Source organism: Rhinopithecus roxellana, chromosome 5 (assembly GCF_007565055.1).
Source record: "Rhinopithecus roxellana isolate Shanxi Qingling chromosome 5, ASM756505v1, whole genome shotgun sequence".
Lineage (NCBI taxonomy): Eukaryota > Metazoa > Chordata > Mammalia > Primates > Cercopithecidae > Rhinopithecus > Rhinopithecus roxellana.
In genome coordinates, this window is record NC_044553.1 from 53,038,749 (window position 1) to 53,065,480 (window position 26,732).

The 26,732-nt window shown below is 36.7% G+C and overlaps 1 protein-coding gene across 3 annotated transcripts in view; it reads right to left on the minus strand.

The window, feature by feature from the left end:
• Positions 1 to 207: 207 nt before the first annotated feature.
• SCFD1 (sec1 family domain containing 1) overlaps positions 208 to 26,732 on the minus strand; it is a 105,115-nt gene continuing 78,590 nt past the window's right edge. For all 3 annotated transcript variants that reach the window (XM_010374666.2, XM_030930665.1, XM_030930664.1), the window contains exons 20-25: positions 19,444 to 19,497; positions 15,713 to 15,765; positions 12,924 to 12,957; positions 12,235 to 12,300; positions 1,152 to 1,220; positions 208 to 419 (exon numbers count right to left, since the gene is read on the minus strand). In XM_010374666.2, the coding sequence (XP_010372968.2) occupies positions 396 to 419; positions 1,152 to 1,220; positions 12,235 to 12,300; positions 12,924 to 12,957; positions 15,713 to 15,765; positions 19,444 to 19,497 (300 nt within the window). In that variant the 3' untranslated portion in view covers positions 208 to 395. The remainder of the gene's footprint in view (positions 420 to 1,151; positions 1,221 to 12,234; positions 12,301 to 12,923; positions 12,958 to 15,712; positions 15,766 to 19,443; positions 19,498 to 26,732) is intronic.

The window sequence follows — 26,732 nt, forward strand, 5'->3', positions numbered from 1 at the left end:
TACCCAACAAAATATGAGAAAGTAGTTGTACAATTAATTAAAATGCATACAAATAGGGGATTCATGAACCAATCAAATAAAATTTGTATATGATAACCTTAAAATGTCAACAGCTTCAATCATAACCTATCAGTTATTAGTATTTTAATATTACACTCAGATGGAGCTTGCCTTACTTCCAAAGTACTTTTTCAAACAGAGAAAAAGAACAATGTGGAAATTTTATTTCTGAAACGTTTTATTATTTTAATCAATACATATTAAGTATAGAATTTCCTTAAAAATTAACAAATAACTGATTTTCACTGTTAGGACACTGTTATGCTGCTCTTCTAACTTTTCTTTTTACATTTATCCACATTCCAAGTAGATTATCATAGTAAGGTTTTTGTGTGTTACTTTTGTCCAAGTTGTGACAACTGAAACAAAATAAAACACAAAATCATACATAAAACTTTTAAAAAAGATCACAAAAGAAACATTCACACATATTTGTAAACCCCTTAATACATTACACTTCCTATGTTATTCACTACATTCCTAGAATAATAAATCTTAATGTTCACCACTAACTCAAATGTTAAACGTTTGTAGATATTTAAAAACTGAAGGCTGGGCATGGTGGCTCATGCCTGTAATCCTAGCTACTTGGGAGGCTGAGGCGGGAGGATCACTTGAGGCCAGGAGTTTGAGACCAGCCTGGGCAACATAGCGAGAGACTGTCTCTACCCAGAAAAAGAAAAGGAAATGGAATTGCAATAAACATTGTCATAGCAAAAAAATGTAAACATTATTAGTTAACGTTCAATTGATGGAAAACAAAAACCCTGGGAATTAAAAAAATTAGTGCTAACTTTGTGAAAATGTAAAAAGAAATGTCATGAGTGAAACACTACTGACACGTCTGATATATTTTTGTATTTCTAAAGGATCATTAAAAGCCAAAGAAAAGGCTTTCAGTTCTGGAAGGATGGGCAAACTCCTACTGGAAACGTTATTACTTATCAAGGTTTTCTTAGTCGTCCATGACAACACCTTATCTTGGTATAGCTGGATGGCTTTGGTTGCAGCTGGTTCAGGTGAGTAAGAGGTTTTCTTTCTCTCTTTTGAAAAATACCAATAGCAACAAACAACAAAGGTATATACTTTACCTGTTTTATGAACTGTGTAGCATTAAAAAGCTCACTGCAGCCATATAAAATGTGTTTGCCTTGTTTCCCCTGTAAAAATCAGAGTCAGAACTTAGATACAAGTAACAAGAAATATATTCAATATTCCCAAGAAAAGAGATTAATATGCTGTTTTTTGTTGTTGTTAACAGTCTTTCTTTGGGATAGTGTTGGATTTTAGTGTACACATCTACCTAAAAATTGCATAAAATGAAGACGAATAAAGTGGTGAAATGAGCATAGTATTTTTGTCCCCCCAAATATATATTATGGCATACTATTGGTGCCATTTCCTGTTACACTAAAAATAGAAGGAATCTGACTGTCAAATTTCACAGGAGCAACAGTTACCTATAAAATCTTAGAACAACATTCTTTCAGTGTAGGATGTCTACTACTTGAATACATTCGAGTTTCTTTATGCTGAAAGTGGACTACGGTGCAGGTAGCATGGATTGTGCTTTTAGTCCCACTTGAGCAACACAGTATTTATAAGTTAATACATCTCATCCCATGTTGTCAAATTCAGGAATAAAAGTAATAGTTACAATGCTGGAACCCAATCACAACAGCCAAAACTTCTCTACTAGGGATTTGCTAATTTCTTGTATGTATTGTGAACCTGAAGGTAAATTCATGAGATTTCTTTTGTAATATAAAAAACGTTTATTCTAGCACAAAGTAATTTGATGATTCATCAAAGAACAGAGGAATGATGGCTTTGTCACACAACTCTGTGATGTATAAGCTGAGCAAACATTAGTGGCTGAGTACATGTCCTAGCTGGCCATCTCTGAGAATAAATAAAAAGCCACAACTCAGATTTTTTTCAAAATGAGATGGTATATGGGTCATATAATTGGGATTCTTGTGGCTAACAGGCATTAATTAAAGGTAGAGGTCACAGTCTACAAGGAGAAAGCAGGCATAGGGAAACATCAGAGGGGTTCAGAACTTCTAGGCATAGCTCCCAGGAGAACCTGATTCTTGTTCAAGGAGAGGTCTTTTATGTCTCTCTGGTCAGGTAGGCAAAATTGGGCTGCATGACCAGACTCAACTGCAGAAACCAGGTGCAAAATGTAAAATCAATCTTTACATTTTCTATTAAACAATGTTGGCAAGCCAGCTCAAGGTTGCCCCCAGTTTATCGTAGTCTCTAGCCCAGGACTAGAATTCATCACTAGTTAGTACTTCATTCAGGTTTGGCTAAACGAACATCAGCACCATGGATCTCAGTATTCCTGGAGATAAGCACAAGGGTACAGTAGCCCAGTTGAGATTAATCCTGACTTGTACAGTCCCCACCCTGGGCCAAGCTTTCTTAACCAAATTACTCATCATCATTCTTTTCTAATTGTTTTTAGCCATCCAATGAAGTGTAGGTGTAATTTTAAAGAAACTGTAGTTTACCAAACATTCCAGTGCAGACTTGTTCTTAATCATGTACAAGCTTGATGACCCCTTTACTTCCTCTCTCAGTTAACAATTGAACTTTATGGGCTGGGTGCAGTGGCTCATGCCTGTAATCCCAGCACTTTGGGAGGTCAATGCAAGTGGTTCACAAGGTCAGAAGTTCGAGACCAGCCTGGAGGCCAATGCAAGTGGTTCACAAGGTCAGAAGTTCGAGACCAGCCTGGCCAGCATGGTGAAACCCCGTCTCTACTAAAAATACAAAAATTAGCCAGGTGTGGTGGTGCGTGCCTGTAATCCCAGCTACCCAGGAAGCTGAGGCAGGAGAATTGCTGGGAAGCGGAGGTTGCAGTGAGCTGAGATCACGCCACTGTACTCCAGCCAGGGTGACAGAATGAGACTCCGTCTCAAAAAAAAAAAAAAAAAAAAGAAAAAAAAAAATCGAACTTTATAAAATGTACCAATATAGTGATTCAATGTAAAATTAACTCAATGTAGTTCTTTCTCTAACCAATCACCTTCTATCAAGAGAATACCTTGTGGTTTTAAGTCAAGTTCCCAATTCGCCAATATCAGTATTATCAAATGTTTTGATAAAATCAGTCAAATTATTTTTTACCAATTATACCAAAGTTATGCCAAATAGCATTTACATTACATTATGGGTTAGATTAACAACATTACTAAATAAATCAGAATTACAGCAGTATTTTCTGGCACTTGCCCCTTATGTCGTGGACTATTATAAACCAAGGGTCACGTTAATTAATTCTGTATTGCATGTCTGATGTAGGCATAGTCGCATGTTTAGTTTCATACTCCGAGACTGTACTGACAGAGGTTTCTAATGATGTGAGGAAGGCTGTCATAGACCTACTAGCTCAGTTCCTTCTTAATAGGGCTGAATGGTAGGGAAAAGATTAGGATTATTCACGACAAAAACTAAGGGATTTAAAAATCCTCTCAGGACAATTAAACTGGGGGGCTTAGTAGCTACTAAAAATTTAATGGCTCTAAAGGGCATCTATGAATAATATAATAAAATATATAATATAATGGTCAAAGACTAGATGCTTTGCCCCTGTGATCAGAAAGAAGACAAGGATGTCTGCTCTTGCCTCTTCTATTCAACGATGAATTGAAGGTTCTAGCCAGGGCAGTTGCAGAAGACAGAAAAGAAGCAACACTATATCTATTTATAGATAACATGATCTTGTATATAGAAATTTCTAAAAATCCATTAAAAACAATTAGAATACACTCAGCAAGGCTGTGAAACATAAGATCAACATATAAAAATCAGCTGGATTTTTAAGCACTTCGAATGAAGAATCCAAAAATGAACTTAAGAAAATGTCTTTCATAACAGCATAAAAATATACTCTGAAGACTACAAAATAGTGAAAGAAATTACAGATATAAATGGAAAAACATCCCATATTCATGGACCAGAAGCCTTAATTAAGATGAAAATACTCCCCAAACTCATCTACAGATTTAAGTATGCTCCCTATAAGAACTTAGTCTTTGTAGACATTCACAAATTCTAAAATTCATAAAAAATTGCAAAAGACCCAGAAAAGCTGAAACAATAAAGTAGGAGGACTCACATGTGTCCTGATTTCAAAAAGTACTAAAAAAGCCATGATGATCAACACAGTATAATACTGGCGCAAGAACAGACCTATAGATCTGAAGAATGGAACTGAGAGTTCAGAAACCCATACACATCAAGTGATTTTCAGCAAGATTGCCAAAACCATTACATGGGGGAAAGAATAGACATTTTTTTTTTTTTTTTTTTTGAGATGGAGTCTCGCTCTGTCTCCCAGGCTGGAGTGCAGTGGCACGATCTTGCCTCACTGCAAGCTCTGCCTCCCGGGTTCACGCCATTCTCCTGTCTCAGCCTCCCGAGTAGCTGGGACCACAGGCGCCTGCTGCGCGCCCGGCTGATTTTTTGTATTTTCAATAGAGACGGGGTTTCAGCATGTTAGCCAGGATGGTCTCGATCTTCTGACCTCGTGATCCGCCCACCTCGGCCTCCCAAAGTGCTGGGATTACAGGCATGAGCCATTGCGCCCAGCCAGAATAGACTTTTCAACAGAAGGCGGTGAAACAACTGGATAGCCATATGCAAAAAGATGAAGCTGGATCTTCATACCGTATTAAAAAATTATATAATTCTTAGAAGAAAACTCAGGGTCAAATCTTTATGACCTTAGATTTGGCAAAGGATTCTTAGATATGCCACAAAAAGCCCGGGCAACAAAAGAAAAAAAGAGATACACTGGACTTTGCTGAAATAAACTTTTGCGCTTTAAAAGACGCCATCACAAAAGGAGAAAAGACAACCCAGAGAATGGGGGAAAAAATCTGGAAATCATATATCTGATACGGGAATTGTATCAAGATTACATAGAGAATTCTTACAACTCAATAATAAAAAGGCAAAATAACCCAATTAAAAATGGACAGAGGGGTCGGGCGTGGTGGTTCAAGCCTGTAATCCCAACACTTTGGGAGGCCAAGGTGGGTGGTGGTGGCACGTGCCTATAATCCCAGTTACTTGGGAGGCTGAGGCAGGAGAATCGCTTGAACCCCAGAGGCAGAGGTTGCAGTGAACCAAGATTGCACCACTGCACTCCAACCTGGACGACAGAACGAGACTCTGTCTCAAAAAAAAAGACAAAGGATCTAAACAGACATTTCTCCAAAGATATACAAATGGCCAATATACATGTGAAAACATTTTTGACTTCGTAAGTCATCAGGAAAATATAGATAACAAAGCAAGTGTTAGTAATGAAGTGGAGAAGTGAGAACCCTCATGCACTGCTGGGGGGAATGTAAAATGGTGCAGCTGCTTTGGAAGATAGTCTGTAGTTCTTCAAATGATTACAGAGTTACTAAGTGACCCAACAATTCCACTCTTAGGGATATACTTAAAAGAAGTGAAAACATACATTCACACAGAATTATGGTGGCCATTATCTGTGGTTCCATGCGGACAGCAACAGGTCTTGTCTAGAAAAGACACTCATTTGGATGTGTATACCTGGTAGCTGCAGGAATCACCTTTAACATTATTAGAGGCCACAGCAGAAACCATTTCAATTTAGACCTCCTACTTACGTATGATCTGATAAAGAAACTCACTTTACTGCAGGTGCAGTTCAACAATGTGCTAACCACCATTATCTACCATACACTAACATATACCTCACCAAACACAAAGTACTGGAGCAAATGTTTGAAACACTTTTCAAATTGCTAATGAGAGAGAGTTACTTGCATGATGGAATGTGTGTCAAAACATAAAGGGCATGGAATTAAAGGGGGAATCAACACTAAATAGATTATAGAGATACTTCAAGAAAAATAAGGGAGGGTAGAATAACAACACAGGAACTGATAACAATTTCCTCCATATTTCTGAACATTTTCCTTTTTCTCTGATCATGTGGAACATGGATATGGATTACATTTACAAGCTCAGAAAGAAGGATCAGTTGCAAACATGACATGAAGATAATACCTCTAAATATAACTGAGGAATGATGGAATGGACTGTTTTTATTTTCACTGATCTAAGCTTGGAATTAATGTTTTTTTGCATCTTTCCTCACATGTGGGCAAGACAGTGCTATAAACTTGTAGTTATTCACCCCAGCTTCATGTGACTGGGAATGGACGAAGGGGAAAAGCACTGGCCACTCTCACATTGCCGTCCGCTCCTCTTGCCGAATCTGATGGTTGCTAACTCAGGGGTCGAGGTCTGGGTAAAAAACTAACGACAGGAGAAAGGAGGAAAAGTCTTTACTCTCAGAAAGGGAGCCAATAAGTAAATAATGCAAAAGAGAAAGTTAACATTATTTTGGTATCTTGTAAAAGCCTGGGCGCAAGAAACTGCTCTCAGCTATATTTATAGATGCCCCTAAGACCTGATGAAATTGTCTCCTTTACTTGAAGCTAAGATAGGTTGCAGGAGATTTAATAATTTAATCTGCAGAATTTTATCTGAATCTTGATGATGCTAATAACATCTTGAGGATAAACACAGAATAATTCTAATGCTTGCCTTTTGGCTCCTGTTGGTTTTATCTATTGTACAGAACCGCTTTGGGGAGGCAAAATTAGGACACTGTTGTCTCTGAAAGGCACACAAACAATTTTGTTGAACAACGAAGTCACAGACCACCATGTAACTATTAAACACAGTTATGATTTGTTAAGAAAGGTGTCCAGAAACACAGACATAAAATAACTGCTGCATTTCCAACTAGTCATAGTGTCGTGTGCTCTAATGCCTATGGACCTTGTTTCTGTGGGTGGAAGGCACTGAGGTTAAAAAATTCTTGGTACTGAAACCAAGTAAGGGGTAACTAGGTGGGCTTCCCCACTTACCATTGATAGCCCTGCTGTTTTGCTGAGAATAATTACTACTGATATGACACTGTCTCGGGGAACTGAAAACTTTTGTCTCCCCTCCCCCACCATCTCTCAAAAGGTTCCTGAAAGATTTTGGATCCAAAAGATATATTCAAACGATATTCAAGCAATAAAAACTCAATGGCAACAACGTATTTGGTGGTTAAACCAATTTGGGCAGAAACACTGGCACAGTTCTATGAGTCCCATGGTAAGCCCAATTTGCCTTTAATGAAAAGAGACATACTGAGGAAGATGACTTAATGACCTATTGGTTGTTTACAAGAAATGTTATTTCAGGAGGAAGGGAAATGGTGGCAAGCAGCCTGGAAAAATGATAAAACAAACTCAACAGTTACATAAATATGGGAAGACACATGCACCCAAACTCAAGAAGGATTAAGTATGCTCCTCAATTAAAAGCTGAAGTAGGGCAAGGAAAATGGCCTGGTATCTTGGCAGAGTTAGCAAAAAGAATGAATTTATGGGAAACTTACAGTGCCTCAGTCAGTTATAACATTTTGGTATATAAGCAAGAGTTGATTTTGTTGAGAAAGATGAGAAAACATTTAGTAAGCAATCTAAATCATAATGTAATTGCTACCTGGTGCAAATGGTATCATTGGTGAGGTTCTAAGCAATCTAAATCATAACGTAATTGCTATGTGGTGCAATACTGTTATCATTGGTGAGGTTCGTAAGAACAAATCCTATGACCAAATGAATGAGCAAATGTATAAGGAAATTGAATTAAAACCCCTACAAGATGGTCTTCTGGTAAAAGGCCAGATTATCAGAGAAAGAACTAGACTAATAATTGTTACAAAATTTCACAAAATTGAACTTTCTGTGGTAGAAAGAGGTAAAAACTGTCAAGCTTGTACATGATTAAGAACAAGTTTTCACTGGACTATGGTAAACTGCAATTTTTTAAAAAGTTATAAATCTACTTCAGTCACTACAAATGATTAGTATTTTGGTGTTTATCTTCTTGTTTTTCTGTTATATAATGTAAAAGATGCCAAAAGAAGAATGATGACAAGTGATTAAAAAAGCTTAACTAAGGGTAAGAGTGTGTGGAATGCATAAGTGTCTATTGCAACCATGTGTTCATCCCTGGGAACACCTGGAACCAGTCATGTTGCTAACTATTGGCCAAATCTGAATGAAATGTTCTAAGTAGTGATGAATATAGTCCTGTGCTAGGGTCAAGACTAGGGGGCAACTTGTACTAGCTTGTCAGCACTGTTTATAGAGACGGTTTGCATCTGGTTTCTGTCATGTTCCCTTGGTTTCTGCTTTTGAGCCTGGTCATGCAACTTAACTTCTGCTATGAAACTAGAGGAGTATTAACCATTCCCGCTTGAAAACTGGCACAAGATAAGGATGCCCTCTCTGACCACTGCTATTCAACATAGTATTGGAAGTTCTGGCCAGGGCAATCAGGCAAGAGAAAGAAAAGGGTATCCAAATAGGAAGACAAGAAGTCAAACTGTCTCTGTATGCAGATGACATGATCCTATATTTAGAAAAGCCCACACAGTCTCAGCTCAAAAACTTCTTAAGCTGATAAACAACTTCAGTAAGGTCTCAGGAAACAAAATCAATGTGCAAAAATCACTAGCATTCCTATACAACAGTAACAGTCAAGCCGAGAGCCAAATCAGGAAGAAGCGCCCATTCACAATTGCCACACAAAAAATAAAATACCCAAGAATACAGCTAACTAGGGAGGTGAAAGATCTCTACAAGGAGAACTACAAACCACTGCTCAAATAAATCAGAGATGACACAAACAAATGGAAAAACATTCCACGCTCATGGATAGGAAGAAGAAATACCATTAAAATGGCCATACTGCCCAAAACAGTTGATAGATTAAACGCTATTCCTATTAAATTGCCACTGACATTCTTCACAGAACTAGAGAAAACTATTTTTTTTTTTTTTTTTTTTTTTTTTTTTTTTTTTTTGAGACGGAGTCTCGCTCTGTCGCCCAGGCTGGAGTGCAGTGGCCGGATCTCAGCTCACTGCAAGCTCCGCCTCCCAGGTTTACGCCATTCTCCTGCCTCAGCCTCCCGAGTAGCTGGGACTACAGGCGCCCGCCACCTCGCCCGGCTAGTTTTTTGTATTTTTTAGTAGAGACGGGGTTTCACCGTGTTAGCCAGGATGGTCTCGATCTCCTGACCTCGTGATCCGCCCGTCTCGGCCTCCCAAAGTGCTGGGATTACAGGCTTGAGCCACCGCGCCCGGCCGAGAAAACTATTTTAAAATTCACATGGAACCAAAAAAGAGCCAAAATAGCCAGGGCAATCATAAGGAAAAAGAACAACGCTGGAGGCATCATGCTATCCGACTTCAAACTATACTATAGGGCTATACAGTAGCCAAAACAGCATGGTACTGGTACAAAAACAGACCTATGGACCAATCAAACAGAACAGAGAACCGAGAAATAAGACTGCATACCTACAACCATCTGATCTTCCACAAACCTGACAAAAACAAGCAATGGAGAAAGGACTCCCTAGTCAATAAATGGTGCTAGGATAACTGGCTAGCCATATGCAGAAAACTCAAACCGGACCTCTTCCTTACACCCATATACAAAAACCAACTCAAGATGGATTAAAGACTTAAATGTTAAACCCAAAACTATCAAAATCCTGGAAGACAACCTAGGCAGTATCATACTGGACACAGGAACGAGCAAAGATTTCATGACAAAGACACCAAAAGCAACTGCAACAAAAGCAAAAATTGACAAATGGGATCCAATTAAACTAAAGAGCTTCTACATAGCAAAAGAAATTATCAACAGAAAACCTATAGGATGGTAGAAAGTTTGTGCAAACTATGCATCCAGGAAAGGTCTAATATCCAGCATCTATAAGGAGCTTTACAAGAAAAAACTACCCCAGCCCAGATGCGGTGGCTCACACCTGTAATCCCAGCACTGTAGGAGGCTGAGGTGGGCGGATCACTTGAGGTCAGGAGTTCGAGACCAATCTGGCCAACATGGTGTAACTCCGTGTCTATTAAAAATACAAAAAAAGGCCGGGCGCGGTGGCTCAAGCCTGTAATCCCAGCACTTTGGGAGGCCGAGACGGGCGGATCATGAGGTCAGGAGATCGAGCCCATCCTGGCTAACACAGTGAAACCCCGTCTCTACTAAAAAAAAAAATACAAAAAACTAGCCGGGCGAGGTGGCGGGCGCCTGTAGTCCCAGCTACTTGGGAGGCTGAGGCAGGAGAATGGCGGGAACCCGGGAGGCGGAGCTTGCAGTGAGCCGAGATCCGGCCGCTGCACTCCAGCCTGGGCGACAGAGCGAGACTCCGTCTCAAAAAAAAAAAAACAACAAAAAATTAGCTGGGTGTGGAAGGGCGTGCCTGTAATCCCAGCTACTTGAAAGGCTGAGGCAGGAGAATCACTTGAATCTAGGAGGCAGAGGTCGCTGTGAGCCGAGATGGCACCACTGCACTCCAACCTGGGCAATGGAGTGAGACTCTGTCTCAAAAAAAAAAAATAAATAAATAAAAATAAAAAACATCCATAAAAAAGTGGGCAAAGGACATGCACACTTTCAAAAGAAGACATACATGTGGCCAAAAACATATGAAAAAAAGCTCATCACCACTGATCATTAGAGAAACGCAAATCAAAACCACAATGAGATACCATCTTACGCCAGTCAGCATGTTTTTGTTTTTGTTTTTTTTTCTTTAAGATGCTGGTGAGGTTTTGGAGAAAAAGGAACACTTATACACATCCCTGTTTGGAATGTTGATGCAACTGTAAATTTAGTCATTGTGGAAGGCAGTGTGGCGATTCCTCAAAGACCTAAAGACAGAAATACCATTCGACCCTGCAATCCCATTACTGGGATTTGGGGTATATACCCCAAATGATATAATCATTCTATTCTAAAGATGCACGCACAGGTATGTTCACTTGCAGCGCTATTCATGATAGCAAAGACATGGAATCAACCTAAATGTCCAATGATGTTAGACTAGATAAAGAAAATGTGGTACATATACACCGTGGAATACCACGCAGGCATAAAAAATAATAAGATCATGTTCTTTGTAGGGACATGGATGGGGCCGCAGGCCATTATCATCAGCAAACTAACTCAGGAACAGAAAACCAAATACCGCACGATATCTAAGTGAGAGCTAAATGATGAGAACACATGGACACATCAGAGGGGAACAACACATACTGAGGTCTGGTGGAGGGTGGTAAGAGGGAGAGGATCTGGAAAAATAAAAATGGGTACTAGGCTTAATACCTGAGTGATGAAATAATCTGCACAACAAACCCCATGACACAAGTTTACCTATATAACAAAACTGCACTTGTACCCCTGAACTTAAAAGTTAAAAAAAAAAAAAAAAAACCTTTATACAAGACTAGGGCTCTTCTGAAACTAATGTATCTCACATATATCTTGGTGGTTCACGATGCAAAGATGAAGCGTGTCCTATGAAAGTAAGATAGAATCCCAAGTATAGTTATTTGTTTTGGAGCTCTGTGGCATCTGCTTGTGTGTTTTTGTCTTCATTGTACCATAACCCTCTACCATTATTAAGGCATAAGGACATAAAGAATGATCATTATTTAATGTTAAGTGAATAAATGAAGATTACAAAATGACATTCTAAAAATAGCTAATTCTGTTGCCCCTGAATTTTAAATAGTGTTTTTCCTTTTCAAAGTATGTCCCCTTCCTTCCTTCCTTTTTGCTTAGTTGTCTGCCACTCCCTGCACTCCCCTTCATTTGCTACCTCTGTAGCTCCTGTTTGCTGAAAAAACAAAACAATAAACCCCATTTGTTAGAAGTATGTTGCTGATTTAAGTTAATAGGAATAAAGTGCCTATTATTCAGATAAATGAGTTTTGTAAATCATTTCATGAGAGTTTTGTTTTTTTTTTTTGGAAGAGCTTGCTTGAGGTCTCTAAGCATTTGATGTTATATTAAGACAGGTAGCTGCAAAGTGCATTTATCAATAAGATACATTGTTTTCTAGATTAAGTGCAATTTTAGGCCAGAAATGAGTGTGATAGGAATAGGAAAACAATAAACATTTAAAAACCATATATGCATGATTTTTGAAACTACCTTTTAGAAGTTATAAAAGGATCAGGATAGCCATCAGAGAATGCTAGTGTTCTACCTATGAAACCATCTAACAACAGAATAAAAAGTCTAAATAAAATGTACCTTTATGTAGTCAACAAGATTTTGATATTCAATGTAGTTGCCTCCTCCCACCACAAAAACAATGGCCTAAAATGCAAACAGATAAAAAAAAGCAACACGGTTTTTAGTCTGAAACCTATTCTAAAATTAAGGTTAAAAAATGTTAGCCAAAAGTCATATTCTAAGCACCTGATGCTATTTTAATTATTAGGAAATGTTTCTAAAAAGTCAATTTATAAATTTCTAATGTCTCTTGAGTAGTATGAAGAGATTTTTCAGAAACAATTTTAGAGGAAAATAACTATAATTTCCAGTATATGTTATTTACTGTATTTTTTATGGAGAAGCTTCTTTGCATTTCAAATGAAAACGATCATGATATCTTCACAAATGTTTGGAATCCAATTTCAGAAAAAGGTTCCACACATGTAAAAAACTCTCACTGCAATCTGAAAGACTTCATTTCCTGTGAATTATTTGTCAGTTATTTTTAAGCTTAAAATGTTATAAATATAAGCAGCTTTATAAATTAGAAAAATACAATTGCTAGGCCAAATTTTTTGACAAGAATCTTGGGTATACACAGCTGGATTTATCAAAACTACCATACACTAATCATCATAAAGCCATATTTGGGACGGACAGTCTTCAAGATTGGTCACCTTTCATCTTTCCTTTCTAGGAACAGAGAATTTTTATATGAAACTTACCTCTTGGAATGGATTCTTATTTCTGGGAACTGAGCTGTAATAAAGAAAAACCGTACTGAAAATTTCACCCATGGCTTTTATTATGAATAAAATAGGTATGGGAAATATACACACATGCACTATTAGATAAGTATTTACCATTCTACCTCCTTCACTTCCTTAGAGGGGTGGGTCCTTTAATTTTGCAGAGCCAGGTAGTGAACTGGGTTTCATAGGAAGAAGCTAGAAGAGGGAGGTATCTCAGAGTCTAAAAGGAAATGGGTCAACCTATTACTTTAAAATAAAATTCTAGGCCGGGCGTGGTGGCTCAAGCCTGTAATCCCAGCACTTTGGGAGGCCGAGACGGGCAGATCACGAAGTCAGGAGATCGAGACCATCCTGGCTAACCCGGTGAAACCCTGTCTCTATTAAAAAATACAAAAAAAAACTAGCCGGGCGAGGTGGCGGGCGCCTGTAGTCCCAGCTCCTTGGGAGGCTGAGGCAGGAGAATGGCGTAAACCCGGGAGGCGGAACTTGCAGTGAACTGAGATCCGGCCACTGTACTCCAGCCTGGGTGGCAGAGCAAGACTCCGTCTCAAAAAAAAAAAAAAAAAAAAAAAATTCTAGATGAGCAGCAGCTCCCATGAGGAGAAGTATAAGTCTGGGTATGTGGTGAATGGATATGGCATATATTTTATGTGGTAAATTTTTACCACACTCAGTATTATATATAGTTTGTGGATATCTACATTTGTGGAAAAACTGTATAAATACATGTATGGGAAGAATAACAATTCAGGAAGCAAACAGGGAAGGGAACGAGGGATCTGAATTTTGCTGTAGCTTATTTATTAAAGATCTCTTGGACACCAAAGTATTATAAAAATATACATAATAAAGACATTTTTCAAAGCTTGTGCGAGTCTAGACTTACATTTAAGTGCTAAAACAGGCTGTACAATATGACTTAAAAGGACAACTTAGATTTTTCCCAAAAGTAATTTTTGAAAATCTCAACTGAGAAAAGAGGGCTATTATAACTTTCCTTAATTGTTCAGAGGCTGATGACACAGTTCTATAATCTTTTCCTTATTTCTATGGCCTGTCTGAATATTCCACAGAAGAAGCTACAAGTCCACCTGACTGAAATGCCTCTTCAGTGTTTCAGTTCCTTAAAGAGTAGACATGGATGAGGACAGATAAGACTTATAGAATAGTATTACTAGTTATTAATCACCAAGATTTAACTGTGATGGGATAGCTTATCTGTCTTATCAATGCTAATATTCTTCTTCATTACCATGCATAAACTACATTAAGGATTAAACATTTCTCAGTAAATTTTCAAGAAGCCAAGTATCCCTTGATATCCATGAAGGACTGGTTCCAGGAACCCCCATAGACACCAAAGTCCACAGATGCTCAAGTACCTTATGTAAAATGGTGTAGTGTTTGCATATAACCTATGCACATCTTCCCATATACTTTAAATAATCTCCAGATTACTTATAATACCTAATACAATGTAAATGCTAGGTAAACAGTATAACAAACTATATAGTTTACATTATATTAGGTATTGCTTAGAGAATAAACACAAGAAAAAAAAAGTCTGTACATGCTCAGTACAGATACAATCATCCGTTTTCCCCCCAAATATTTTCGAACCCTGGTTGGTTGAAACCATGGTATTGAGGGCTAACTGTGTATCTACTTGATAGCTAAATGCAAGGAAGGAAAAAAACGTAAGCTGGAGAACCATCAATATAGGAAAAAGTTGCTAATCTACTGTTGTAAAGTGTACAACCAGTGGTTTTTAGTATATTTAGAGTTGTACAACCATCACTGTCTAATTTCAGAACATTTTTATCACCCCTAGAAGAAGTCCTGTACCCATTAGTAGTCAATCCTCATCCCCCTTTCCGTAATCCATTCTTTATCAAATTCTCTCTTGCCAACAGCAGCTGCTATTGGCAGTTCTTATGCAATTTTGCTTGTTATTTCTGGTAAATTCAGAAAAGGGAATAAGATTTCAAGTTATCAAACAATTTAATCTAGTGACTAGATTATTTTCACACCATCTACAAAGATGTGAAAACTTGGTATACAGCATATGTAAAGTTCTGAAGATCCCAAACATAAGGAAGAGGCAAGAAACTAGCTTCACTAGCTTCATCTACAGACAAATCATTTCAAGGCAGTTATTCCCGGCTCCCCAACCCCAACTCTGCCTATTCTTTTTCTGTATCTCGTAGGCTATTTGTCATACCACTGCTAATTAAATCATGAAAAATAATATCCATAAGGATATCTTACCATCCAATGTCTGTGATAAAATGCAGAATTTATTTATAGAATGTTTCATTGACACAAGGTATTATATAGCAATGGTTCCCAGAGACTTTCATTTTATGGACCAGTTAAATGAAAAACAACCAAACAACTGCTATCCAATATAAAGCTCCTATTTTTTTCAATTGGTCCAATAAGAATATTCATTTAAAAACACGTTATCCAAATTTCCCTCACCACAATTAGTTTCTAATACCGCCACGATTTCATAAAAACACCAGTAAACATCTGAATGGATTTGTGTGTGTGTATATGTGGAAGGAAAAACATCTAAATGCTAAGTATCATTACTAGAGATATCTCTGGATAATGAGATTATACATACTGTTTCCTTATGAGTTTTCCACATAGTTTGGATTTTTAATAATAAGTAGTACTATATAATAAAAAAATCAATTATTTCCATTCTTGAGGGGAAAAAATCCATTAACAATTTAAACAAGACAAAAGCTGCTTACCTGTCATTGCCCCGCAGCATTTTGGGATCAAAATATCTATAGTCATCAGTTTCCTATTAAAAAAATAGAACTTTACCATGACTGTGGAATTTCTCTTTAGAAGGTCAGTTTGGCTTAGAGTATCCTATTTTAACGAATCTATCCATTTTGCAGAATGTATAACAACCCCCTAATACTTAATGAACACTTACTATGTGCTAACTTTTATTCTAAGTGCTTTAGCTGAAATTACTCAATCCCAATAATGGTCTATCAGGTCGTTACTATTACCCTCATTTTTCAGATTGGCAGTTTGGGGTACAGAAAAGTTATGTAACTTTATAAAGTTACATGATTAGTAAGTATGGGAACTACAGGATTTGAACCCAGGCAGTCTAGTTTCAATGCCCAAGTTCTTTTTTTTTTTTTTTTTTTTTTGAGACGGAGTCTTGCTCTGCCACCCAGGCTGGAGTGCAGTGGCCGGATCTCAGCTCACTGCAAGCTCCGCCTCCCGGGTTTACGCCATTCTCCTGCCTCAGCCTCCCGAGTAGCTAGGACTACAGGCGCCCGCCTCGTCGCCCGGCTAGTTTTTTGTATTTTTAAGTAGAGACAGGGTTTCACCGTATTAGCCAGGATGGTCTCGATCTCCTGACCTCGTGATCCGCCCGTCTCGGCCTCCCAAAGTGCTGGGATTACAGGCTTGAGCCACCGCGCCCGGCCAATGCCCAAGTTCTTAATTACCATGCCAGAGAAACTAATTCTCTTCTAGAGTGTTGATAGTCCTATCAAAACCTGATTCATGACAAATACGCTACACATGTTGGTACTATTCAGTCCTGTACCCAGTGGTGGACATTGCTAATCAATCATAGCACTCTCAGTAAACCCAAACACAGTGTAAGGATCCTTCAAGAAACCACAACCAGCCAGACTTAAAAGGCAAGATAACCTATCTGATATCTTGCCTTAATTTTAATTTATTCAATTAAGAAATGAAAGGAAAACATTTAATAAATGAACTGATAAAAATGCATCTAGAATTAGGTTACAGCATTTTAAATGGATACAATCGATTATCTGTCAGGTCTAAATTAGTATACTTTGCTAATCTCTTTAGCATTTTGCTAATCTCTTCATTGCTTCCAAATCAATTTGTCCATCTGGGAAGAGGAGAAGGATGAGAATGCAGGCAACCGCCTCACCTAGCAGATGAAGAAATGCTTTCAAAACAGAAAAAGTTACTTTTTCCTAGTTAAGTAAAAAAATATCCATCTGCAATAATATGCCTTGAGTTATAAAGTGAAAGTCAAGGGAACTCATCAATGAACTTTCATAGCTTGGAGAAACATTGCAGTAAGATCCACAAGGTAGCCATCCACGTGTTTATGACAGAGAAATGTGGAAGCAATGTGTATGTTGGAATGAGCACCAGGCAGGAACATAGCAGTAGTAGGTTTCTGGTTCCAATTCTGCTACTAAAAGTAGTGTGACTTGGGAAGTCACAATATTTCTTGGTTGCCTCTCCTCCACTGTTAAGATGACTTGCGTTTCTTTAACTCTCTAACTAAGTTCTGGGATTCCATGAAGGGAATGATTCTTGCCCTAATTGATACAGCATAATGGTAAAAAACTTGGCCTTTAGTTAAAATCTTAAGTCTGCCATTTACTAGCTGTGTGTCCTTGGGCAAGTTAATTGACTTCATTGCACTACAGTGTCCTCATCTATAAAATGAGAACGATAATACTAGTACTTAGAAAGTTCTAATGAGGATTAGGTGAGATAATAGGTGAAAAACGCATTTTTTTTTTTTTTTTTTGAGGCAGAGTCTTGCTCTGTCACCCAGGCTGGAGTGCAGTGGTGTGATCTCGGCTTACTGCAAACTCTGCCTCCAGGGTTCAAGCAATTCTCCTGCCTCAGCCTCCAGAGTAGCTGGGATTACAGGTGTGTGCCACCATGCCCCACTAATATTTTGTAGAGACGCGGTTTCACCATGTTGACCAGGCTGGTTTTGAACTCCTGACCTCAAGTGATCCGCCTGCTTCGGCCTCCCAAAGTCCTAGGATTACAGGTGTGAGCCACTGAAAAATGCTTTGAATGATTTCTGGAACATGATAAGTACTCAATAAATGTTAGCTATTATTTTTATTATTACTGTCCTTATTTTTCATCTCAACTTCAAGATTAGGGTCAGTAACAAAATATCACAATTTTTTTTTCTTTTTTTTGAGACAGGGTTTCACTCTGTCACCCAGGATGGAGTGCAGTGGCACAATCTTGGCACAATGCAGCCTCAACCTCCTAAGCTCAAGTGATCCTCCCACCTCAGCCTTCCAAGTAGCTGGGACTACAGGTGCACATCACCACACCAGGCTAATTTTTTGTATTTTTTGTAGAGACGGGGTTTCACCATGTGGCCCAGGCTGGTCTCAAAGTTCTGAGCTGAAGTGATCCGCCAGCCTTGGCCACCTAAAGTGCTGGTATTACAGGCATAAGCAACCATGCCTGGACAATAACAAAATTTCTTAACCCAGTATCAAAATTTCTTAACCCCCCTGTGCATTTGGCACCTGTCTAAATTTTTGCATTTACTTATATTTTTAATCTTTATAGTTGCTTGGCATAATATCTTGTGGAAGTTTATTGCCTATTAGGAAGCAGTATTCTCTAAATCAATTAGTCATAAACATATACCTCTCTTAGGCTTTTCAGGAAGAACCTTTTCTTCATGTATTCTAGCATGTAGTGACAAAGTCTATTATTATTGCATTGTATACCACTTTATCTGTATTGATTCCCGGATGGAAGAATCCAATCCTTTTTAGCTTATTATAAACGATTCTCCCATTCCTTTCATAATACTAACTGCCCTTTTGAGATGTTTTATTACACTGTGTCTTTGTTTTCACACCAGTGAATTTTAAAATTTGTTTTTGTTAGTTTCTTCTGTTATTACAGTCATGTTCTGACAATTACAAAAAATGTCACACTCGTCTGAAGATTCTGTTCTCATTTTTCCTTAGGATTGGAATCCTAAGCCTCACTGCCAAGTCTATAGGGATTTAGATCAACTCAAACCAGGGTTTTGATGTGGGTAGGATCATGCTGCCTGTTTTTGATTCCAGATTCTTGTGGTAATAACTACCTTTTGGTTGTGACAGTAACAGGATGGGATGTTTTATGAAACAGATTGTGATGATTTTTACATTCTTTTTAGAATTACAGATAGCTTAGAAACCCATTCTTTAAGTCAATGCTAACGATATTGACCCATTTGTCTATTCACCCAATGATTTCATTGTCAATTTACTTATTCAGCCCAAAATAATTTACTGCCCTGTAAACATACGCACTTAACATTTTTACCATGCACTGCTTTCCTGATTTAACTTTTATAAAATTAAATTGGTTTGGTACTCTTTATACTACATCAACAAATGCTCAGTGGTTCTTTTTTCATTTACAGAAATTTGTTCCTTAGGATATATTTCACATTTAATTATACAAATAGAATATAATCTACATGACATTTGAATGAGAGCTGGCCAGAATGGGTATAGCAGCTGAGAAAACCAATTCCCAGAATCTGTGATAATGGCTAAAAAAGGCTTCTTGAGAACATGGACTCTTCCTTTCTCTCATGTATTCTGCTGTGACTAGGCTCACAAGGAACTCAATCTGATTTTATCCTCTTTCATACTAGTCAGTTTGACATATTCAGGAATTTACACGAAGTATGTTATATGGTACTCACAGGGTTTGACTTCATCTCCATAAGATTGTCCAAAATACGAGTAACAGGTAGATTCTGTGGAAAAGTATTTTGTTAAATATTAGAACGTCAAACCAAAACCACCTGATCATTCTACAGTTAAGTATGCTTACCTTTCAATTAAACACATTCTAAGATTAAGTAGTCTGTGAATGGTAAAAGTGATGTCAAAGATGTAAATACTCTTGGCACTACTCAAGTTTCCATAGGAAAATATAATTCTAAGTAAAAATGCTTCTTTAAATGTGTAGGTGTATTCAGGTTTTAGTACAAATACATGTTTGGGCTTTTTACTTTGTTGGGCGTTTGCTTTTAATACTAGTAACTGCAAGCTTTTGTTTTGATTAAAGAAGAATCCCCCTCCCCACCTTTTTTTTTAGTGTTTTTTTAATTTTTGAGATGCAGCCTAGCTGTCACCCAAGCTGGAGTGCAGTGGCACAGTCTCGGCTCACTGCAGCCTCTGCCTTCTGGGTTCAAGCGATCTGCCTGCCTCAGCCTCCCAAGTAGCTGGGAATACAGGCTCATGCCACCATGCCTGGCTAATTTTTATATTTTTAGTAGAGACAGGGTTTCACCATGTTGGCCAGGTTGGTCTCAAACTCCTGACCTTAGGTGATCCACCCACCTCAGCTTCCCAAAATGCTGGGATTACAGGCGTGACCCACCATGCATGGCCAGAATCCCACTGTATTTTTTTCATTTCCTCTCTGTGGATTATAAAAGTTTTCTTTAAAAATAAAGTAACTTTTAAAGTTCGTGCACTTGTATGATATTAAATGATGTAAGAGTTCATTCATTTCTAATAAAAAAGTATTTTTTTGTACTTTGGAAAATGGGGATATGGATACACGAACCACTTTATTGACCATTTTTATTTTGCCTGGGATAAATTCCAAGTTTTCAATGTTGTACTGCATCATCTTACGGAACAGATTCCACTTTGAACATGAAATGTACAACACAGGTGCTGGCAAAAGGTTGTCTCCTGACTTGTTTACAGGCTGTGGCATAAGAAATACTGTTACATTTCAGTCTGACAAGTTTTATTATTTTGAACATAAGTCAAATTTAGAAAATTTAGTAGGTGACTATTAAGTTTATTCAAAGTGCATTCCTAATGAAGTGTTATTCTGTTCATTTTGAACTGATATTTCCTTTGTGAATTGTACAGGATGTTCTGAAGAGAACAGTCTTGTATCTATTGTACTTTATGTATTTCAGAGACTTCATATGACAAAAACATTCAATCTGATTGTTTATAGATCAGATTAAAATCTATAGATAACATATTACTATTATATAAGGATTTTCTGTTTTCTTAGATCATAAAACATTTTATTGTAATTAAAATGGACTGTCACTAAGGATACTGCTACCTTCCCTAGACTGGTAAAGTAAAAACCTTTTTAAGATGGTCTCAGGCAAGTAAAATTAAAATTAAAGCTATTTCATTACTCTCTGATATTTGTGTTGGCTAGGTACTTTCAAATATAAATACAAGCATCAAATGTTCAAGCTGTCTGAATATACTTCCTGAATACTATTTAGATTTTTTTTTTTTTTAAAAAGGTGGCTCAAAGTTTTACCTTTTAAGTTTTGTTTCAAATAAAATTGAGTCTGTTCACTTAAGAGTGAGTCTAAACCAATTTCTCTAAAGAGTAAGTGGGTGCAGATTTAAATGTGCTTTAAATAAAGATTTTAAAATGCTTTATCCAAAGGAGAAAAACTATAGTTATGTATTCCAAGTAATACCAACAACAGATATGAAGTACTTTGCAACATAACGAGAATAATTTAAAAATTCTAGAACAAAAGAACATTATAAATTGTTTTGTAAAATTTTACTAAACTTGACAACTTTATATCAGTTTCTCTATTTACACTGAATTCTGTGTTTAGCTTCCTGCATTGTACTCTTAGATATATACAATGGAGGAAAATTTGGAAAAGATTATACGTAATAATAAACCATAAGGGTCATATTATTTTTATATTTGTGAAAATAATTGGAAGTTTGAATATTCATACCAATATTCCATGATAAATCTTTAATTAGTATAAAATGAGATTTTCCTAAGGATACAATTAAATTTTACTTTATGTTTTATAGTTCTGCTATATCTGAAGACGAGTCTGCCAAATAGGTCATTAAGTAACATGAGAAAAATTTCTTTCCAGCAAAGTTGTTCAAAAATTAAAGAGCCCAGAGACAAGTCTTTCTTATGTTTTTGTCTGGTTTTTACAACCAAATAACACACCAAAATCATCTACCACTTCTATACAATACAATATTCACATACTCCCATATATTAAAGGAAGCTTCAGGTACAGAGAATGGTTTTAAAAAATACATAATGTCTTTAAAATGGAAAGAGTACTTCAGGAAACAACTTTTGAGATCTGTCACCAGCTAATGCTCTAGCTAGCCTCCATTCTTTGCCTAAAGGCCTGAATTGACTTAATCATTAACAAAAATCAATTACATATTTAGAATAATTTACATACCAGGTTAATCAAGTTCTACTGGTTAAGAAAACTGGATTTTAGCAGCTAACATACCAGCATATGGAAAACATCCAAACAAAACCATACAATATTCTTTGCTCAACAAATAGTGTGTTATCTTATGTGTCTTTACAAACATAAAAAGTCTGTGTGCTTCAGTAAAAGGGGTATAAACAAAATTTTATCAAATGAAAAACTCAATTGTTTTAAGAATTCCCAAGCATATTTTGTTCTTAAAAATTGTTGTTTAGAAATAAAATGGAAAACATTATTGTACAGTTTGCAACTAAATTTTTATTAGAAAGCTATTATAGATATAGATTTGAGAGACAGAGTCCTATACACAGGAATATCCTAAATTAAAGTTCTTCAAATTTCAAATACATGAACTAGAAACTATCTGAAAAAACATAGTGAGAAATCTATTTCCAAAAATCCTAAGTCATTTTATGACTTTAGTCATGTTTTATGATTTTAGTCACTGGAAAAGCTTAGGTAAAAACAATGTTAACTTTATTTCTGATGGTGTATTACAAAACAAAATAAAATATGCACAGAAACTCAAAGACAACTAAGAAATATAATATAGTTCTATAACCAAAATAAGGAAGTTTTTTTTCCTTTGAGTTCTCCTAGAATTAGCCATTTGTTGACCTATATTGACAACTGATCTATGGTGACTATTTCTAACTTTCCCCTTGAAGCCCTCAGCTTCAGATGATGCTCTGATGTCGAAGCTGGCAGTTGGGATGGGACAAGACTTGCTACTGTCTTGACTGCCAGAGCCCTGGAGAATGAAAAAGCCCTATGTGGACCTCCTGTAAGAGGACGCTTATCTTGAAGGCAGTTATTAGCCAAGTAAAGAATTAGATGGCGTGTGTGGACACTGGAAACACTGGAGATGAGAGATGTATCAATGATAGAAGGGTGGAAAGTTGCCAGTGAAGTGAAGCTAGAAGGAGAGAAATAAGATGGGCTGTCTCCAAAATTTAAAATTATAAACCAGACTGGGATCTACAGAGTGTATCTAACACCCTCATCTTACAGATGAGTTTACAAAATCAACTCATGTTCATGGCAATAAAATAAATACAACGAGATTATGTGAACTCACTAAGATACATCTATCCCTCAATAAATAAAACGAGATTATGTGAACTCACTAAGACACATCTATCCCTCTATCACCTAGTTTCCACAATTATTAACTCGTGGCAAATCTTATTTCAGCTATACTGTCACCTACTACCCATTCCCCTATATTGTTTTAAAGTGAGTCTCCAATGTACAATCATTTTAGCCATAAATATTTCAGTACACATATCCAAAATATAAAAACTCTTAAGAAACCCATAACACTATTACCACTCTTAAAACACTTTAATAATTAAAGTAATTATTAATTTATAATTTATAATATTACATAATTAGCAGTGATTTATTCTCTTCTGCAGATTTATTGAGGTATGACTGACAAATTGTATATATTTTGGGTGTACAACACGATGTTTTGATATATGTATTTGTTATGAAATAATTACTATACAACTTGATATCCAGTCACTGTTGTATAAATTATCATCCATCTCCCAGGCTCAAGTGATCCTCCCACCTCAGCCTCCCAAGCATGTGCCACCATGCTCAGGTAATTTTTTTGTATTTTTTGTAGAGATGGACTTTTGCCATGTTACCCAGGATGGTCTTGAATGCCTGGGCTCAAGCAATCTGCCTGCCTTGGCCTCCCAAAGTGCTGGGATTACAGGTGTGAGCCACTGTGCCCGACATATACAATCATGTTTTATAGTTTTCTTGTTCAAATCACAATCTTAAGGGCCAAACATTGCAAATGTGTATTTTAAATCTTTTTTTAATCTATGGATTTTCACTGCTTGTAATTTATGTGTCGTTCATTTTTAAAGGAGGGATTATTTTTGCAAACAGGCCAAATAAAGTAAAACAGAAGTCTAAAATTATGCAACTATGCTACATTATTCATCTTCACATTCTTGTACAATTATCCTCACACAAACATATTCCAAATCTGTGAATAACATTCAACTGGTTTTATGCGATAGTTGATACTTGTGATGCACAAAACTTATGCTGCCCATAAAACAAGGTATAAAAAGGTCTTATAAGTGACCTAGAAAACTGGATGTAGCTAATCCTATTCTGTCTAATTTATTTACAGTTTAAACTGTTTATTCAAAGATCCAAAACAATATTTAGAGATTTAAGAGGCATAAATTACTCATAATAGTCTAAGAGTGAAACAGAACTGATCTTCAGCAGTGTCTTCTTTGATACCTCTTACCTCTCAGTTCCCAAACTGCCCAAGACCTCCCACCACAGTACCTCTAAATTTTAGAATATAAGGGTAATAGAGCTTTAACACGGACCTCTCTGAGTTTACATGTTTCTAGAGACTCCTTACTCGAGGATAATTTGGTAATATTTATTAAGAACAATTAGAAATGTCTACACTCTTGATTCTAGATTTCAATCTTAGCAATTTATGCGGGCAGAAGTAAACAGAGATGATGATGTACCCAGAAAAAAACTAACATTTAAAGCTTAAATAAGCCTAAGTATTTGTCTTTCAGTACCATCTATTTTTTCTCTTTTTAAAGAGCAACAAAAAAAAGACTATATTGAACTATATTGTATGACTATTATTTTTACTTGAAGATAATACAAAAAGAACCATTCCTAACCCCTGTCAATACCTATTTCCTCTAATTCTGAACCTTTTTTTTTTTTTTTTAATGGCATAGCTCTTCTGGTAGTGGTGGCAAAAGTATAGAGATGGGGTGACCACTGATCATTTCAAATTTTACTTTTGCAAGTGAGAAACTGCCTATGTCAAAGCGGTATGTTATTTGCAATATTAAAAAAAAACAGAGATACAAGATCACAAAGAATTGTTTTTATATTTTATGCACTCCAAATAAAATAAGCTTTTGTTGACCAATTTAGATGTCTTTTGCAGGTATCATAGGGGATATATACCATGTTACTCTAAGGTAGTAAGTTCAAAAACCATGATTATTCTAAAGCTTAAAGTCTGTAACTTCTAAATACTATGAGTTACATGTTATAAGAAATACTTTGTTTAGGGAAATCTTACTATTGGGATTTACTTCTAACAGTGACATGTGAAGAAAAATATGTAATTCTCCTTAAAAATAAACTACATATGGTTACGTAATAGCCAGTCCATCAAGCAAAAGGCAGACATTACCATAGAAGTTGGAGGTCCCCCTTTGTCTCATAAAACAAAATCATTTTGTCCACAGTTGACGATAAATAAGAACGGGCCCAGGCTAAGCCATAAAGTATAGCACAGTTGTCTCTAATGTGCCCAAACTTCCTATTGTGCCTTTTCACATACAGTCTAAGAGGGTGAAGATAAGCTGATTCTGGGCAGTACTGTGAACGAGTAAGAAAAAGTAGATTAAGTATTTGGTAGTAGCTCCTTACCAGGAGGTAGAATGAGAGGGACTGACAATAATTTCTAAAAGGGATAATGAGGCCAGACACAGTGGCTTGTACCTGTAATCCCAGCACTTGAGAGGCTGAGGTGTGAGGATCACTTGAGCCCCAGGAGTTCAAGACCTGCCTGGGTGACATAGCGAAACCCCATCTCTACAAAATATACAAAGGTTAGCCAGGTGTGGTGGTGCGTGCCTGTAGTCCCAGCTAGCACCACTGCACTCCAGCCTGGGCAAGAGAGCAAGACCGTGTCTCAGAAAAAAAGAAAAAGAAAAAAATAACTTATTAAACCACAAATAAAGATTATGTATATAAAATACCACCAGTAAACATTATAAGAAAGAAACATGTGGAGGAAAGAAAAGGTTTTGTTTTCTGAATACAGGTAAAAAAACAATATTCAGATCTGAATAACTGATTCTTTTGATTTGGCCTCTAAAACCCTTCTCATTGCAAACTGAGTTTCTGTGTAAAACATTATCTCAGTTTTGCCTTAAAATATTCTAGTAAAAGTAAATAAAAAACACAAATGGGATAGATGAAACAAGAATGGATACTGACTTAATTGAAGGATTCAGGAGAATTTGATAATGCATATTTGAAAATTTCCAAAATTAAAAGTAAAAAACAAATCTTTTGAAAAGACACCAAATGAATTAATGACTGAAGCAGAATATCTATATATTACAATAGAAAAATCACAAAAACAAAAAAGTCATTTAAAAGTGTCCTATATACAAAATGAAGGACTAAAAGAAAGAAAATGTGAAATCGAGGTACCATTTTATTATCCCCAAATATAAATTCTATTTAAACTATTTTGTTTAGTCCAATTTACATAGGACTTTAGATGTTAAGTTCATTAGCTTATTAATATTCTGATTATACGTTAAAATAAACGATACTCATTATGTAGCAGTTCACTATTCTAAATATGTTAGGATCATTCTTTCAATTAACGTACTTTCAACAACCTGATGGTAAAGACAAATCAAAATGTAAGTGAAGTCCAAATCCAAATCCAAATTTTTTTAAAAAGTATACAATTACAGAGCTCTGAGCTACATATGTAAAAATACCCCAGAGTCTTAAACACACTAATAAAGAACTCCTTGGAACAGAAAACCAAATACCGCATGGGAGCTCAACAATGAGAACACATGGACACAGGGAGAGGAACAACACACACCAGGGCCTGTCAAGGGCTGGGGAAGAGCAACAGGGAAGAGAGCTAATGGATGCAGGGCTTAATACCTAGGTGATGGGTTGATCTG